Source organism: Thunnus thynnus, chromosome 7 (assembly GCF_963924715.1).
Source record: "Thunnus thynnus chromosome 7, fThuThy2.1, whole genome shotgun sequence".
Classification (NCBI taxonomy): Eukaryota; Metazoa; Chordata; class Actinopteri; order Scombriformes; family Scombridae; genus Thunnus; species Thunnus thynnus.
Genome location: NC_089523.1, coordinates 29092231 through 29112319, shown reverse-complemented (window position 1 = coordinate 29112319; position 20089 = coordinate 29092231). Strand labels below are relative to the sequence as shown.

At 37.9% G+C, this 20089-nt stretch overlaps 1 protein-coding gene across 1 annotated transcript in view; it reads right to left on the bottom strand.

Annotated features, from left to right (window-relative positions):
* caln1 (calneuron 1) overlaps positions 1 to 20089 on the bottom strand; it is a 95710-nt gene that overhangs the window by 53791 nt on the left and 21830 nt on the right. The window contains exon 4 of the mRNA XM_067595381.1: positions 12704 to 12816. Within this exon, the coding sequence (XP_067451482.1) occupies positions 12704 to 12816 (113 nt within the window). The remainder of the gene's footprint in view (positions 1 to 12703; positions 12817 to 20089) is intronic.

Here is a 20089-nt window from a genome sequence, read left to right as displayed (position 1 = left end):
AAGTTATTTGCCATCTCAAGTCGAAGTCCCCCTGAAACAAAGAAACTGAATATGCATCAGTAATTTGGCACAAAAACATTTAAAACACACCCGAGACTCCGCCTGTCTTGCTCAAAATTATAAAAAACAACCTCAGAGGGATTTCCTTTGAGCTGGTCTCCAGAACTCATGAGCCAAATTAACTCTTATTAAGACGTCTGTTTTCTTTGTTTTTCAACCAAGTACATGCATATTTCACTCTTTTACTGAAACAAGTTCAGTTTGTTTATTAAGTCTCATGTTTCCATGTACAACATTTTATTTTTGAAGTTTACACCGTTAAAGATTTGAGTGTAGTCAGATTAAACTTTATTCTGCCAAAGCCTGAACTGCTGAGAGCAGAACTGCAACCAGGTAGTTAAACCAAAAAGACTCTTTCCCGAGCAGCCTGAGCACGGCTTGACTCCTCTTCACCAGCGGTTCGACACCACTATATCACAAAGACTCATCTGTGAAACGGCCTTAGCTGACCCCGTTAACTACAAATGAACCAACGCGATCCCAGACCTGCTGAGACGACATCTCTGCAGCAACAGCAACAGTGCGGCGTAACAAGGCTTTGTGATCAAGGGTTAACGTTGAATAACTTTAAAATTAAAAGATAATTTCTTTAGAGAAGTTGAATTAGCGCTCCCTTAGCATCCTCCCGTTGCAATACATTAACCTTGAGTAACTTCGAGCCACTATTTCCAAACCATTTTCTTGATTGTTTTATGTTCTTATCATTTAAAGGGCTTGTTATTCTTTTTATTTATTATCTTATGCTTTATCATACGTCCTTGTAATAAACGTCTTCATTTATCCTAAGAAGTTGTGGTTTCTTTGAGCACAGCAGACAGAGGTCACTGCCTGGACAAGAACTTACAGTTATGAGACTGATTAACTGAACAAATTGAGAATTAAATTCAAGCTTTTAATGTTTCCTGCGGACATTAAAGGTTACTTGTAGGAGGTGGTGCCCGGACAGAGTTTATATTAATAAAAATGTTAATATTCCCACATTTGATACGTATGACCTACAGTGCAGATGGCCATAGTGCAGAAACAATTACCGAGCACATGACCGGCTCTCATTTTCCAGCATAAGGCTTAACTCTGCAGGGTCCGACACGAATAGCCTCTACTCTCACCTCTCTCTCTCTAAAAAAGAGAAATCCTTGAAGCCCATGTATTATTCATCACAGATAAGTTGTGTCGAAATGAGTGTGAATCCAAAATTGTGCCCTGACTCAAAAGGACAGACATAAGGAATATTAATGGATCTGAATGATGATGAAATAAAGGAGACAGAGGCTTTATATTAAAATCTAAATGTAAATGTTGGGATATAAAAAGCAGCGAGTCTAACACCTGATTATTTCACACTGCAGGTAAACAGAAAGAGTCACTTAAAAATAATAATAGGCTACACAACATGCTAACTGTTTACTAGCAGTAGCGTATTGTGTCCTGAATGATAAATAATTGCTTGTGTCCCTCAAATAGATGCTGCTGGATCACACAAAGCTTCAACTGGAGCAGCCAGTTTATCACAGTATAGATGAAAAGAATGAAAACCAGCAGTGTTGTAGGACTGATGAAGAACCCCTGAACTCTTACATTTCAAAAATAGCATCTCCAGACAGATTGCCTTATTTTTAATGCTGTTGTCAGGTCAAAAAGCCGTCTTTCTAAAATGTAAATATTTCAGGCATCAAGAGAAAATATTTGATTACAGTTTTGAGGGGTTGAGAAACGTCTCATACTCATAGAGGAGCTTGTCTACTTATCTGAAGGCATTAAAATCACATACAATGTTTTGACATCATTTTACACTTTATGCTGATTTACACTTTTATGAAATGGAATAAGCCTTTTCCAACATGCAACATGCATAAACTGTTTACACTTTGAGCATTTGCACATTCAATATTTTGCACATTTCATTATCTTCAAGTTGTAACAGCTCTTTTCACTATTTATGATTACTTGATTGTGTGTATATTGTGACTGTTATGCATCACAACACCAAAGGCAAATTCCTCGTATGTGCAAACCTACTTGGCAATAAACCTGATTCTGATTCTGTCTATAAAAACCAAACAAAGCTTTATCACTTGTTCTGTGAATATCTGCTCATTAGACTCAGGGCTGCTAACACCTTGTTTCCTCCTGATGTCTGCTCTCCAAAACCTGCCTCAGAGAAACCAACTCCAAACCCTCTGACCCCCTTTTTTTCCCCTAATTAGGAGGATTCACTGAGATTTCTGCAGTAGGATTTGTTTTAATTACACTTTGTCAATACAACCCTGAAACTTGGTTAAATATTCTGCCAAGTTGGGCTCAGCATCTTTAACATTGAAGACAATTTAATTATGATAATGATTTAGGCTGCACAATTCATTGGTCAACGGGACATGAACAAAGGAACAAATACACAAATTAAAAATAGAAAATGGCCACTTTATGATTTATGTTGGTGTAAAAGAAACCTAATAGAAATCTTTTCTTATATAGTGAAGATAAACTTTACATGGAGGACAAATTAATGCAGCTTGAAATTTTGTTATTGCTCTGCTTTGCATTCACTATGATTTGCAAAAAGTGATAATCAATAGGAACACACATCTCTACCCCAATACCAGTTATAGCATTAAATTAATAGGAAGATCATAATGTATTCTTTCTGAAATACATTTGATGAGTTATCATCAAGCAAATCACAAGTAAAAAAGTACAGAGGAGGTATTTTGTCTTTCTGAAAATGCCCGAATCAAAGGGACGTCGTGTTCCTTTTGTGTTTCTTCTGAAGCAAAACAAACCAAAACTGATCAAATAAATCCTCAAAACAATAATTAATCTTTTTTGATATTCAACTTTTCCGTCTTCCAAAAAGCTTCAAGAGAAAAAGATGGATTGATCCGTCAGAATCTCAACAGTAACAACAACTTTGATGTTTCATCAGGAAAATATTCCTCCTCAGTACTGCAGTAACACGTCTTATTCAATGTGGGCAAAGAGTAAAAAAGCAGATTATAGTGCGAACAGCTTTAAAATAATCCTGCTCATGCTGTTCTGTCAGAAGGTAAACGACCCTAATCAATCATTTCTGCAGGCTATTAACCAGTGAGGAACATAACTGGTAAGCAAACTCAACAACATACACGTTAGTCTTTGCTCTGTTTGCTTTGGAAAAATAATAAAATTATTAAAGGGGTAGTGCACCAATTTTACACATCAAGTCTGTTTAGAGGTGTGGTACGACTGCATATGTGTAAAACTGTTTTATAGAGTCTCAGCAATAATAAACTGAAATTTATTAAAGTAAATAACAATAATTGCAATGGGGTGTGGAAGTCAGTATCAGTGGTGTTTGAAAGTGTGTGGATGTGTTGTATAATGTGAGGTGTGTGTTGTCAGTGCAGAACAAAACCAAAAAGGCAACGCAAAAAACAATCACAGCGTGGTGAGTGGAGAAGGGATCAGAGAGAGACTGGAATCAGGGCAGACGGGATTAAATACTTTCTGGGGCACTGGCCAGGTGTTCCCAGTTAGTACTCGAATGACACCACCCATCCAAGGACTCTGTCTCTTTTTTTTATATCTCCTCGCTCCTCGCCTGAACCGGAAGTTGTTCCTGATGCACCACTTTGACAGGCGTCCCAAGTCTCTTATTTTGCTCGGAGGAGCGAGGAAACATGAGAGCAGACTTCCCGGAAGTCTTTTACTAGCCGACACGCCCCCTTATTGGATATCAGTTATTGATTGGACGCTGCAGCTGATCTGACTGATCTGATACATCACTGCAGTTTCATACCGAAGCGGAGACAGATTAGATTCAATTTAAGTGCATCATTCCCAAGTTTTGTGCTTTACTTGTTTTCTGATTCATCATATAGTTAAAAATCTACTGATTTTCAGTCTGATCAACAAAAGAACCATAAACTTTCTTCATTTATTAGAAAGATTTTTTTTCATGATGTTATTTCCTTTCTTGCTGACAGACAGACTCTTCCTGACTTTAATTTTATCCATAATAACAGTTAAACACATTATTTTACGTCATTTTCATTCAGTCACATGTGAGGCTGAAAATTCCTGAGCGTCGGGTTTGATATGAGTTACATCATTTCCATTTTCCCTGAAACATTTAGCCAAATACATATTTTCCAGTGTTCAGAAGACACTCTGATCATATTCTGGGTTATTATCATTATTGAATAATGAATTCACTATCATAATTATCAAAAAATACAGATGCAAATAATCAATAAATAGTATAAACGCATTCTGTGAGTAGAAATGGTTCCTGTGCGTCTGAGCAGGACACAGTATAAATGCAGAACGCAGGTTTTTATTTAGGTGTTTGTTAAACAGGTAACAGGCTGCAGAGAGGAAACAGCTGCTCTAGTGGTGATAAGTGTGCACCTTTATTAGTACTAACACAGTCCACATGTGTGCAGGCACACACTCCATCAGTCTCTACAGCTCTTAAAGCCGACTGACAGCTGATCCAGCTGTGATCAGCTGTCGTCGTCATCAGAAACGGGCATCGCTTCACATGACGCTTCAGAGGTGAGGACGTCTCATGTCTCTTAAAACAAATTTCCTCGTTTCCTCTCTCCTCGCTTGGTTTCCTTGCGTCTCTCCTTGCATCCACGGTGGGAGGGACTAAGATGCAAGGAAAAGACGCAAGTGAGGGAAACGTGGATGCAATTTAAGAGACTTGGGATGCACCCATAGAGTCTTTTGTGAACAAATTAGCCGCTACTATCATAACACACCCAAATCTCAGACCAAACTGTCGAGGTTGAGTTGCATTGTGGGTAATGCAGGCACCAGGTTTTGACAAGGAAGAAGAATGTGTAGAGTAAAAAAGGACAATATCTCAGATTCTGGTGCATCGATTTTCGTACTTTTTTAAAAAAACTGTCCACCCTGAGTACTCTTTTAATTACCTGTCAGTCTGAGATATCAAAGTCTTACTCTGCTGCGGATCCACTGGACCAACTTTGTACTGACTGATTATAAAGGACAATGACTGGTCTGAATGAAAAAAGCTCACAGCTACAGTAGAGGAATGTTCTGCCTTTTTCATCCTGTGGGTGATTTTCATGCATTTACTCTCATTATCTTTTGAAAATATGAGGAAAAGCAACACAAATCATCAGACAGATTATCATAATTTTATGTATAGTTCTTATATATTCAATATGGTTGGCAGACTGTTATACCTAAAATAATAATAATAATACTATTCTGTGCCTATTATGATATTTCTAGGTTTGTGATGGAACCCAAAAATGACTAAGGCTGGCCTTACTTGCACTCTGCAGCTTGTGAAAATCATAATATATCTACAAGTGTGTCCAAACCCCTTTATTCAAAAGCAAAATGTCTCGCTTCTGCATTGAAGTGCAGTCGACTGAAGCCTTCATCAGTTGAGAAACTGGCATCTCTACAGTACATCTTCTGTGATGGATTCCTCCCAGAGAGGATGTTAAACATCGGAGCGTAAAAATCAAAGTTTTATAATGAAGCCTTTTGGTTTTGATGGACAGACATCGAAACGCTGTTTTATAAATAGGTGTAGATGATTTACTCTGCTGTCAAGCTCCCATCAAGTACATGAGACATCCTGACGTTGCTCTTAGGTGCATTATAAAGACAAAAATACATCATAGAGCAACATTGTTTAAGGAACATTACATCATATTTTGTTAAATATAAGAAAATGCTTTTCTAGAATAAAAAGTAGAGAAACTGCAACTTTACATCTACTGAAATGTTAATATTCTAACAATCACACAAACCACAAGCCTGTCACTGTCAGCACCCAGACCTTGTGCATCTCTGCTTTTAAAGAAATGTGCAGGCCAGAACGAAAGCCCTCTAACTTTTTAAATTACAACAAGAAGACAAGTATAGTCCTTGAGGTGTTGACAGCACTTTTCGATCTTCCTCATGAGCGCAGACAAAGCGATTATCCAGGTCTTCTAACCAGCAGTCAATAATAAACAAGACACCGCTAAGCCGGTACCAACCACTCCAGTGAGCCTCACACACACACACACACACACACACACTCGCACCCAAGGGTCTCCACAGAACAATGCACATTTGAATGCCCATTTATCAAACCATTATACCAGTGTGAACCAGACCTGCAAAGCCTTCAAATGAAAAATAAAAAGCAGACATACACGCGAAGGTGGAGGTATGATTCCTGTCGTCATGCTTACGCTTTTTCAGAATCTAACATATACTGTAAATGTTGGGTTTGTATGTTTAATATTTCATTTTGACATTTGATAAATGTTAAACTACATGTATAAGTTATGAGCAGCGATTTGTTTTTCATGCTTAGGAGGAAGAAAAATATGACCCCGTTCAAGAGATTCTTTTTTTAGACCTGCTAAAAGCTAAAGCTGAATAGGCTGAGGTAGTGTTACTCAGTCACAGAAAGTTCACTGAGGTTTTGTGGTTTTGATGTCTTTTATTAGCATTACAAAAAAAAAAGAAACAGAAACTACACAGATAATATTAATGACTAAACACTGGACAAGCTGAGCCTCACAGTGAATGTGGTCATGAATAATTCAATAACATCACAAAACAAGTTTCAATTAATTTCTCTCACAAAATTTAAGAAGGAATCAAGTCTACAAATTCAGGTATACAGTACGCTATTAAATGAAACGCTTCCTGACTTTTCACCTATATGGACTGGATGATAAGGAACCGTGAGGAAAAAAACAACATATGGACCCAAATACAGACAAATTCTGTGATAAACGAACCCTCGAATTTCTTTACAACAATCATGCAAAAAGAGGCTGAAACCCAAATTGAATGAAATGTTAAATGAAGATAAATGAAAATCTATGAATGGGATGCCAAAGTAATTGAAACTCAAATCTAAAGTGCACCGAAAACAGTGTTTGTCCAGATGCTTCTCTATATAAATTGGCCTCCTGCAGCCTATTATGAATACAGAACAACATTTCCTGATATTGCTCTTTTATATTTAATAGATTTTCACCATTTTAAATGATGCAGACATTGATTCTCTGCTACTGCTGCTACTTCACTGCTAAGTCATTTTATTTATTTTGTTCAATGCCCTCCACAGGCATCATTAAAATCTAATCTAATCTAATCTAATCTAGTGTTAAGAGCCATACTCCACAGCTGGTGACAAACGAAAAACAAAGCAGTAGGTCTTGGGCGGCGTCTCCAAGTGCACCTGCTACTTTGGTTAATGTATGTACAGTAGCGCAAAGTGTAAAAGTCCTGGGTGAAGAGGAATACAGATCAGAGCGTGTAATGATCAATTAATACAGCCAATCACATCACTGGTCTCATAAACAGCCTTGTAAATCATGGCATCAGCTCAACAAATGGAAAAGTGTTTCTACAGGAAATTATAGTTGTCTGTTGCGAGTTGTATGTCGTAGAGCATCGCAAAGTACCGCAAATCTGCAGCCAGAATCGGATGGTGTGTGTGTGTGTTTTTAATAGTTTATTAGTATAATTATGACAGATGTAGTGTAATGCATTCAGGGAATAAAACGGCATTTTGTTTTGCTAAAAAAAGAAGAAAAAAAATGGAGGAATGAAATGATGCACAGGATGAATGAGCCCCAGTAATCTGATGTTACAGTACAGTATAACCAACCAGTCTGGTGTGTGTGTGTGTGTGTGTGTGTGTGTTTTGTGTGTTTTTAAATGCATCTACTGGTTGGAAAGTGTATAATTAATAATAATACTTTTTTTTTGCATTTTAAACATTATTCAGTTAATGCTGCTCATTTTTTTTAATTGTATTTAATTTGCTGTTGTTGATAAAATCATGGACACAATTTCCACCAAAATACAAACAAATTGCTTTTCGGTGCCTCATTTGAATGAAACTCCCACCTGTTTGTGCTTCTCCTTTCACCTGCGTACCTTGCCTGCAGCGCAATTACAAGGTCAGGGAAATAATACCAAACCGCCTGAACAACTGTTTACACTGGTCATTGCACCTGTGATGCTCATTACCCTCCAGACATTGATACTCTTAGATCAAGGCCATGTTGGTATAGTGGACATTTCAGGATGTGTCAGACTCGTTCAGGAAAAGGACAAAAAGCTTCTCCGGGTTGATTACAAGAAAAATAAATAGCTAAATCAAATAGATGTGTTTCGCAGTATATTGCAGCGCATTGAACAAGCATCCAATATTGATTTTAGAACAATGTTTTCCATGTAGCCTCTTCAAAATGCTTTTGTTTTTTGGACACAATCACTGCCATGAAATACAGGAGAGAAAACAACAACAGTATAATAACATTGTATTTTAGTAACCAGAAGAGAGAATAACATGCCCCAAATCTCAGATCATAACACAATTACGCAAACATCACCATCGACCCGGCACAGCTCAGTCTGTACTCCACATATGTAATCATGTGACTAATCTCGAGCAGACAGAGACGGCGGCACACACTGTTTTTCACAAGTTATGACTTACGACTTTTGACAAGTTATGTCTTCACAAGTTTTGTATTATGACAGCGATTATGTATGATCTGCCGCTGTCACTGAAATCGGGTCACTTGGGCATAAATCGCCATCTCAGTGATGAGTCACAATCCAGCTCAGGGATTAATTAGTACATTTTGAGGGACGTTGACCTGTAATTAAAAGCACAGAAGAACCTTGATATTCTAAAACGTGTGATTCATGCACCTTCAGTAATTGGCATATTTAGGAATAAAAACCCCTTGCGTGTGACATGTGGGAAGTAAGTCCAATCCACAAAGAAATGACATGATGATCAAAAGCAAAAGAAAAAGAAATAACAGAAGTTAGTAAATGAAACTTTAAGAAATATAGTTAAATCCATATTAGATGATTAAAGATCAAAATAACACCATATGAAACTCCAATAGTGTGTTTATTATTCATGAAACCCCCTTTTTGTTAATCATTCTGCTGATAATTAGTAAAACAGAGGCAAATAAAATATTAGCAGTCGTTCAATTACAAGCTCATAATTATCCAGACGGGATAATTAGATACATTAACAAACTGTTGAAGAGATATGAGTGAGTAGGAAGGTGAGCGTGTGACAGCGAGAGTGAATCATTATTCCATCACTCCAGCTGGTGAGGATGTGACACTTTGCCTGACATTAGTGGAATGAGAAAATCTCTCCGCTAAGACAGGAACCGAACGGCTCTCGTGGTGGCGGTGGTGGTGGTGGTGGTTCAAAAAAGACCGAACCGCAACATAATACGAAGTTCATACGAGTGAACAGGGGTCGGCTTGTGTCGCCCTCCTGAGTGAATCCTGTTCTGCTTTGATGGAGACAAGCTCTAACAACCTCCGCGGGGGGAGATAAATACTTAATCACAAAATCCGAGAAAAAAAAAAAACACCAGATGGAGGAAAGCAATCTGTGAAACACTGTCAAATGCTTTGATAACTTAAGATTTTAATAAGGGTTACACAAAACCCCTCCAGCTAAATGCTTTCCTACACTGTACCGCTGCTGTACGCTTGTCATGATGTACAGTATGTTTTATGGAAAAGGTTGGGTATTCAAACCGACTCAGATCTTAGCTGTAAAGAGGGTTGATCAGTCACAGAGCTACAGAGGTTTGTGGTTTTATTAAATCACTTCTTCCAGCATTTTGTTCTAAGTCCTTGGTGTCTGCTTGGCTTTCTTTGATAAATGTCGCAGCGGTTCTAAAACTGACAAAAAAAAACAGTGATTACAGTTTGCTTTGAATCTTTTAATAACTCTAAAACGCGCTGCGGCCAACTGAGTGATTCTTCAAGTAGAGTTTATTGGGTTCGGATGTTAAGCTGGTATTGACTTTTCCTTCACAAAAAAAAAAAATATCTAGACCCACAACACAGAGACTAAATACTAAATGTTACTTAAAATAACTTAACAATCATTAAGTAAAAATAAAAATATTTTACATGATGATGACATATATCAATCCCTCCAGTCAAACTTCATGTTTATCTTCAATTCTTGTTTCTTCCATTTGTGAAGAAGTTTTAATACAAGTAGATTTTAAAGTTAGTTTTTGCAATTACTTTTTAAATCGGTGGCAGTGATTTGTTTGTATTATATCGGCTGTGCCGGTTTCTTCTCACTATTACAAAAACTTAAAGCTGCCTTAATTCATTTGTGGCCTCTAGAGGGCAGTAAAAATCCCAAACAAGCTAACAGACACATCACTTGATATATTATCAAACAGTTGCTTATATATGGGTCTCTTTATTTTCTGATGAGAACAGTTTTCTCAAATGGGGTTGATATAGAGAGCGTCTAGACTAAACCATAGTAAATGCACCATAAAACTAAAACAACAGCCTCAAAGATGCTAAATTGAGTGATCATTTCCTGTGGGTTTGTCTATAAGAGCATCCTCTTTGACATGACATGTTATCATTTAATTCTGTGCAGCTTCACATTAGATTCAGGCCTTTAACATTTGGTGAAAGAAGGAAAATCCACCTCTGTTACACATGAATATTGATGACATGTATGTTTTCTTATGTTCTGTTATCATTCAAGTCATTCAGTTTAAAAGAATACAAGAATATTGATTGGAAGTCGAGTGTAGTTTATGAATTTTGAGTTGGACATAACGAGCCTGAGTTGTTCTAGTAAATGGTTTATTTAGTGTTTATTGAACTGTTGGGTGGACTTTCAAACAGGTTGTGTTGTTTTTCTCCTTGTATACTTCCATTGCTGAGATCATTTCTAATTCTTCTATTGTTGCATAAAGCAGCATGTCCTGATGATGAGATGTAATATTTTAACATTTTATGCCTGTTTTGTATAATAGATCGTCCTGTCTTCTTTTTGAAACCAGCCCAACAATCATGTGGTTAAAAACTTCACTTGACGACAGATGTTCGAGCAGTGATGACTGAACACAAAATGAATATGTAGAAAGAGGCTGAGTCATACGCCACAGTCCATTAACAATCTAAACAATCCACAAAACTGTAACGCCTCGAGCGACTAATCATTTGTGAGGCATGTGGGGAAATAATCATGATAAATAAAGGTTAGCCGTGCATTTTACTTTCTCTGGATATCCTCCACACACACACACACACATCAGATGAGTCGTTTGCTGCTTCTGGGTAATAATTTATCAGACAAGAAATGTGGGTTTTGCTGTAGAAGTAGCAAACCTACAACCACCAGCCTTATACTTTGGGTCCTCTTGCATAAGCCAAGGTCATTGCAGCAGCCAAATGGGGCTGGCAGCACATTTGTCCAGCCTGCACCCTTACCTCCAAAGACTCGTGTCCTGGCAGTGTAAACCACAAGCTTCTGCCCTCAAGAAAACGCTCCGGGTCCATCCGATGATTACATCAAGAGGACGGGCCTGCCAAGTGTTACTGTCGGTGCCAAATGTCCCGTTCTTTCCCTCGCACCTGCCTGATTTGTCATCATTCCCATTCATTCTCTCTCACTCTTTCTATTGTCTGCACATTTCTCATTCTCTCTGTCTCAGTCAGTCTATTTCACTCTTATACTGACATTTTCTCTCTGGTTTGTCTTTTATGCCACAACCTCCCCTTTGTCACCCTTCAGATTCTCAAAGGCCTACTGGCTGTCCAAAGGCACATCTGTCAGGATCACATATTACCTTCATCAATCACAATATCACTCAGGAGACATCAGAGGCTGAACTGTAAAACCTTTGTTTTACACCAACCTTAAAAGAAAAAAAAGAGCACAGAAACAGTGCAGGTATAAACCAAGTTACACAAAATATGATTTATAGATGTATTTATGGGCGGCACACAGAGGTGGAGAAATACTATCCAAACTTCAATCCAAACACCAGTACCTTTCTTCTTCTGGGGACAAATATTGTTTTTCAGCAACATTGAATCCTAAGACCATAGCTCATCAATGGCACTATAACGCAACTTTATTAAGAGCATGGAGAATATGAGACACTTCCCTCCAATACCAAAATGTCCCCTATCCCAGTCAACATAATTTGCACCATACATAATGACACTTACATCTGAGTTTGCTTGAAGTGAACCCCTTACCATGGTTTGTAAGTACAGTAGACAAGGACTTCTTCTTCACTACACCACACCAGGATTTAACAACAGCTGTCACAGTTAAACAAAAGGTCTAAAAGTTTACAGTCATGCTAGCGGCTCAGCGAAACTGCACACTTGGGCACACTGTTGAATGAAATGTCTGAGATTTGCTTAGCATGAAACATAAAGTGCAGATGAGGTTTATAGGATTGTCATTTTGTAGGTATTGGTTCATTAACTTAAGTATTTGCTAGATGAAAAGTTAAAGAATCATATTTCAGTCTGGACCAAAGCAGTGGACCAACCGACTGACGAACATTTCCATCCCTAGAGGCAAGCAACTGGTATGGCTGCAGTATTTTAAACCTTGCGATTAAATGACCTTGGTTTCTGGGGAAAAGAAACTCAGCCCAAGTATGAAAACACCCTAAAGCTGGAGAATAAAAATGATTATTATTATCATTCTCCCGCTCTCCTTTACAGTAATAAAGTTTCAACCAAGACATATTGATTCACTCATGTCTTTTTTTCATGTCCAAACCAATTAATCCCATGACTCAGCAAAGTTCAAAGACCAGACGAGTTTAGGAGAATAAAGTTTTACCTGCCAGAAGATGGTATCTATTGTGCTCCCCAGGAAGCCTTCTCTTGTTTCGGACGACAGGAGTTTGGGTCCGAGGATCGTCATGAACTCCTCGAAATCGACCTGTCCGTCACCTGACGCAATAAAAAAGAACAGGTTTAGCAGACGATGTACTGATATTTGTATTGTTAGGCTACTGCTGTGGCACCAAACCTCTCCTGATCATCCCAAACAGTGATGCCAAATAAATTATTTTTGTATGAACTCATTCATCATTATTCATCTGATGAGTTCTGTGGAAGATTTCTTTATGCGTGGCACCATCCAGCCTGCAAAATAGACAGACTGCCATTTTTTTGTTTCTTTTGGATCTGTTTTCGTTCTTTTTCCCTCAGGTCATCTTTCCTTTTAATCCCAATGTTACCATCTTCTAAAGTGGAAATGATTCAGACAGCATGAGCACAACCTTGCCGGTTATCCGACATTGGTTTTGGAGTGAGAGGCGAGGTACAGTGAATGACAAATGATGTTACTGTCTTGAACGACTATGGCTGATGTGCCCCTGAGCAGAGTACTCAGTAGCTGATAGCCTGCAGCCGAATGTGTGCACAGTATGTATGAAAGTTCAGCAGGGTGTTAAGGGAAAACAAGGACACCGCGATGAACTTTAATTAAAGAATTTGAGACTGCAAAAGGTTTCTGCATATTTTTTTTTATAGATTCTGCTTGTGTCTTTGTTTTTATAACAAAAGCAAGAACCCCTCAATTCAGACAGTTTGATATATTATTTTATACTGAGACAAGACTGTAAAATAAAACAGCTCTTACTAGCTCTATAACACTGGGTGTGAAGTAGATCAAAGTTTACAGCCACTGTAACACTAGTGACATGGAGTTCCTGCTGTGCACATTGATTCAAACTGTTTTGATCTGGAAGTCTGCTGATGGTTGTCGAAAACTACTGAAAAAAAACATCAAAACCCTTCAGACAGCATCAACAGTTCAAAACAAACGGATCATGGATTCATATCGATAATGTTGAACACACTTGAATCAATTTTCTCTTTTACTCTGTGGGTGGAAAGTTTTAATGAGCCCAGATTCATTATCTTCCCTGCAGAGTTTGCATTTTCTCTGTCTGGTTATATTATCTGTATGTTTAGGATGAATCGAACCTCCACTGAAAGCTCTCGCTGTACGTAATAGACTAAAGGATGAAACATTCAGCAAAACTAACTTGTGTGCTTAGATTGACAAGTCAAATCTTTAGATTTAAGATTAAAAGGACAGACAGACAGAGAAGCCTGCAACCAAACACCTTTAAAATAACTGAATTTAAAAGGATGACAGATAAAGACGTATGGTAAAATGGGCTGAATGTAAATGCGCAGCAAAGACAAAAATTCTTTATTATCATTCAATCTTTCAATATCCTGTTTGTTCACTCTTTCTTTTTGTTGTTTCTCATGTCCCTGTTGTAAAGCAATTTCACTTCCCTCTTCTTCCCACCTGCTTTTCTTGTATCTGCAGATGAGACTGGGACCTTGTCAGTGGAGAGTCACACATGCAGTATGACTCAATCTGCCCCTACCTATCTGCTCCTGTTCTGACTGTGGTGGCCACCCTGGGACACACCGGCACCAGAACATTTGATGTCACTGACTGAACTTGTATCAAAGTTGTACTTGTGTGCATGTTCAGCATTGAAAATGCGGAGCTACGAGCACAGATAAAGCAGTGTCCTGACCTGAGGATGTCAGGATGGGAAGATAGGTGGATGGATGGATGACGGTGGAGATAAAGGTGGACTGAGAGAATGAGTTCAAGGTAAGACTAAATTAAGTGCAGTTACAGTTGTTGCAAATACACAACACATGAGAGTTGTTAAAAGCTTGAACAAGTGATATTTTTATATTTCTACTAAATCAAATTAACTGTATTCTGTTCTCATCATCCTCATTTCCAGGCAGGCAGCTGTTTTCAGAAAACAACTCCTGCCAAAGCATCTGTACGCAACCTGGCCGGTACGAGGCAGCAGACGGACAAAGTTAGCAACTAGCTGATGAAGTGGAACATCTTGCAGCTAAAGAGCTGGATAATTTTCTAACGTGTATGTGGAGACCACACCAGAACAAACAGGAGAGGAAATATTAAATTTCAGGTGGCCAGAAACAGCACTAACATGATATTATGTGTCAGAAGGGAATAGTTTAACAGTTTAAATATAATAAACATAATATGATAGAGTCTCAGAGCTGTGTCTGTGTGGTGGCCAAAAAGTAAATTTGTTGCAACTTTAATCTTATTGTTTTCATGAAATTATCATGAAATCATTCCAGCAATTTTTGCTCAACAAGTCTACCATGTTAAAGACAAAAAATAAATGACTAATAATGACTCTTCTCATTTCATAATTCTTCATATGTCATACTTTAACATGCACTTTCCAGTGTGTTGTACAGTATGCTGACAGCGGCTTCTGCCCGCTGACACTCCTGACTGGAAATAAGTGTGTAGAGAAAATAAACGATCAAAATACCAGTCCTACCAGTTTTTTTCCAAGAGTGCAGGAAGAGAACTACTTTGAAATGAACAATCTGCTCTCTAACTAACAACCACTGCACCCATTAATAATAAATTATAGTTTTAATATACGTTTAATACCACACTCTTACCTCTATGCTATACTTGTACTGTCCACTGAGGACAATACTCATGTTGTTACCAACTGGTTATCTACTTTTCAACTTCCAATCCAAAAGTTAGGGCTGCATAAAGAATTACTTCAACATGATGTTAACTTTTATAATTACGGCAATGTTACACTTCATTTGTTTATGTCATGGGTTTAAAGTCAAAAGTGAAAAATGCATCTTAATTCCAAAGAAGCATCTAAAACCTTTAAAAATACAAGTCTGTAAGCAAACACTACTGACCTGCTGTGCTGATTTGGTTTAATAACACACCATACTGATAATAAAACTGTTTTCAAGAGCAAACTGTTATTAAATTTAACTCTGATCCAACTATAAAAACCCTCCTGATATTCAGTATTTTATGCTGGAATCTCCAAACTGACACCACTTCTTACTTCCTCCTTTTTTAAAAATGAATTTTATCTTGCACTAGATGTACATAAAAAAAAAAATCAACTATAAAACACAAACATCCCTAAACATTGTGTAATACAGTGGAATATTTTAGCCAAGTTTCACCCTAAAAGCCTCGAGTGCTTTACATCACGGCTGCATTTTGATGTATCTGCAGTTTGTGACAGCTCAACATTATGCACAAAGTTACTGAGTCAATTTTTGTGTTTCAAAGCTTTGACTAGGAAAGACAGTCTCTTCCTGTATTATGTCATCAACCAAGCATCCTGTTTCAGCAGGAAAAGCACAATGAATTATTAAAAAGGAGAATGCAAAATCCTTCTTCCTTTACTTAAAGACAAACAAATTAGATCAAAGACAATAGAGAATAAAAGAGTTAACACATGTTAATACATGCCAGTACAGATCCAAACTTAAAGCCACTGGAAACCCAAATCCACAATAACCTTCAATGTAATTTAGTGTCTTATGTACATAATAGAAAGCATCTAAAAAGTATTAGAAATGAGTTTCAATCCAAATTTGAAATGTTGTAATTTAAGTTTTTGTAAACTTTCCAGATATTGGGTTTGGATTGGGTGTAGTTATGCTCAGACAAGCATTACAAAAATTACATAATTAATTCTGCAAACCAATCATTTCGTGTTCCTTTCCCATCCAGCAATGTGTGAAAACTATCAAACTAGGCAGCGCTGATCAAATATGAATCAAGATTCTGTTACTGCATTGCCTATTTCTGGTGTCAAATGTTTTCAGAAACATATTTTAGTGTACATTTCAGCTGTAACGTGAGAAAGTTTGTGACCCAGCCGTCATGTTGAAAACGGACAAAACCAAGCACCGCCCAACTGGCGGTACCTGCCAGTAGCCAGGGAGCTGTCAATCAAAACGTGATCTGCCATGCATACAGTCTTGAGAAATGGTCCTAACAGCAAAATGAGCTGTTTTTTAAGAGTTGTGAATGCTTATTTTCACTCAGATTTTTTTTAGATGCTTAATGAGACACTTGACTTTGATATCATGTATGTATTTTTACAGTTTCAAGCCAAATTTCCTTTAAGAGATTAGCGCCAAAGTGAAAAAGCAGGGCATCCAGGTCATTAACACCGGAAGAAAAAAGGAGAGCGTATGTGATCTGCTGCAATGCTGTGATCTGGAACAAAAGAAGAGCAGTCACACCTCTCTCCATGAAGGGCATACAGAGCTCAATAACAATCACATGCATTTGACAGCAGTGACGAGCAGAGCAGATGACCTATCAGTATCTTCTAGAGATTGGCCGGATTTAGCCACCGGGCTCAGAATCCATGGCTGTGAACGTGGATCCAATCCTCACATCTGCCCACTTGGCACAGATACAATCACCATCATCTATTCTCATTCATCTGCTAATGCCCCTCCTCTCCTCTATGCCATGTCCCTTGATCACTGGCTCTTCATCACTGTGTCTATGCACACGCATTTGAGAAAATAACAACAACAAAAAAAACAGGCCAGATTTTTCACACTGCATATTTGTCAATTTAACTGTATATTGTGAAGAACTGTTCTCGAAAAACTCAGCGTGTGAACTGATTAAACCACACTTGATTATAGAGGGTATAAAGATGATAAATACAAAATAACCAATGAATTATATTAGGGCTGCAACTAACGATTATTTTTTATTAATGTGTTATTTTTTGATTAGATTAATTAATCATTTAAATTTATTAGTAATGTCAGAAATTAATGAAAAGCTGCAGGCAAGTTATTTACTTCAGCTTATGTTTGTATCTTATTGAATAATTAACTAAAAAGCCTTTGTATTAGATTTTTTTAATTATAGTAAACAAAAAATATTCCTTTATTCTAAAAATTTAAGGCAGAAAAAATATTCTAATGTATCATTTTTCTTTGTAGAATAATAAGAGAGAGAGGGTGAATTGGTGCAGTCTACGCTGCTTTCAGTGTCCCCACATCAGATCTGTGTGTGGGGCGGTTACGTCATACATCTGTGATATTCCCACTGGTGGGCATCAAAGTCAGACATTTATCATTTGTTCACATTAACCTCTTCCACTCCCCCAGGACGCCAGTGTCCTCGGGTGACATCACTGTCTTTCAGACACCACTGTCACCCCTCTCTGAAAGACATTACTGCCTTTCAGAGGGTGTAGAGGGTTTAGTTTTAAAGCTACAGTGAATATACTTGTATCACATGAAACTAGGTGACCAGTCCAACCCATTGGTGCCTGGCTTTTGGGAAGGGGGCTAAATAGCGCTTGAAAGTTAGGCTAAATTTTGGTGAGGGAAAAACTGGCAAGGCTATTTTCAAAGAGGACCCTTGACCTCTAAAATCAAGATACCTGAATGAAAATTGGTTCTATGGTTACCCACAAGCTTCCCCTTTACAGACATGCTCACTTTATGCTAATCTCATGCAGTTCTGGGCAAAAACCATGCAGTTTTTTGCATGCAGTATGCAAGTGTTATTTTCGCCTATTCTATAAATGGTGTATTTGAATATTTCTGCATACTGGAGTCCCTAAATAGTCTTAGAATTGCATAAATTAGGTTAGACTGGAAAGCTGAGACTGTTGTCAATGAGCCCAACTGTATTCTTAGTCCTAATAATAACCATTTCATTGTAGTGAGACCATTTTTTTTTTAAACTTGATATAAAATTATTGTGACCTCTAGAATAATCACAGCCTCATGAAACTTTACAACCACAAACTAGAGGCATTAAGAGGATGTTTGGCTTTTTTATGGCTTTTACTTTTTACTGACAATAAGTTTCTGAGCAATTCCCAGAATAGAAATTCTCACCATCCCATACAATCACTGAAAATGCAATTCTTGCAGAAATCTCCAAATGTCAAAAGTTTTTGATACCAAATCCCAACATGAATTTTTTTATGGTGTTCCTCAAGGTCTTAGTGTTTTAATGTGGTATTTTGGAGGGATTTTTGACCATTTTTATCAATTCTCAAATGGTCAAAAATAGTTGAATTTTGCATCAAATCTGTGTAACAAATGGTATTGACCCAAAAATTGCTGCAACAACTTATGAGACATAACTGAGCATGTGAATGGCCATCATACACTTCCATTATAATGTTCTACACTCTTATACACTCTAAACTTTCAAAATTTGAATAGGCGTCTAAACAAAACATTTATTACTAGGAAAACAACACAGTGCTGAGCTAAATCCCCAATTTATCTTCAGGTTCCCAGTTTTCGCATGATGTATACCACTTCTATATGCCATATACTGCTGACCTGCTATCTCTCCCCTAAATATCCCCTGTTCCCCCCAAAAATGGGTCTATGGTAGGGGGGCAGGAGTGGAAGAGGTTTGGGTTGTAAACCAGTCAAATTCTTTGCATCCAAGAGCCTCTCTAGATGTGAAGTTAGTGTGCTGACCGTTCTCTTCGTCTGTTCGTCTAAAGCTGTTGGTTCATACTTGAGTGAGCCCTTGCTAGGAAGCCATCAAGTCCTCAGGTTCAATAACACCTGAAGAAAACCTCCAGTATTTTGCCAATGACATTTGTCAATACAAACAAGTTGACCTGGCTCATTTAATGGGAAAGAGGTTTTCCAAACAGCAACCCTAACAAACTCAATGAAGATTCAATGAACAGAAACAGAGAGAACGACTAGAACATAGTGAATAAATAAACAGCATTACAGTTAAAGGTTGAGTCAGTCATTCTGGAGAAAGATTGTTGATATTTGAACTAAACACCCAAACAAATACACCCCCCCCTCCTCCTCCTCCTCCTCCTTCAGAAGCTCCGCCCCCAAAATTCATGGATGCGCATTGCCAAGGCAACAACCAAAAGAGAAATATGGCGAAATTCAAAGCGATGCGTCAGCTGAGTCATTTCTGTTCCTTTCACACATTATCACAAGCAGGAAAAAAAAAAAGTCGTCTCATGTGAGCATCACAGTCCATCCACGCTCTCCGCCTCTCTGCAGCCTCCCTCTACTTCTCACTCAACCTGCGTTCAGCGTCTCTGTCCACAGAAGCAGCCGTCTGTCAGCTGCAGCTCCCCGAGAGCTGAGACTGACAGCAGAAATTTACTGAACCAAAAGAGTTTGCATGTTGGCTCTACAGGAAGAAATGGATTGTATTTATTGATTCATTGATATAGTTAACAAGTTGAAAACACATATACAGTAGGATATTTGTGTGATTTAAACAGCTCTCTGCTCAGATTATGCTTCACTAAATGCGACAGAAACAGACTCGGAGTGTAAAAAAAACGGAAGCGTATCTGTTCTGTGAGAAAACACTTCCTATGTGAAT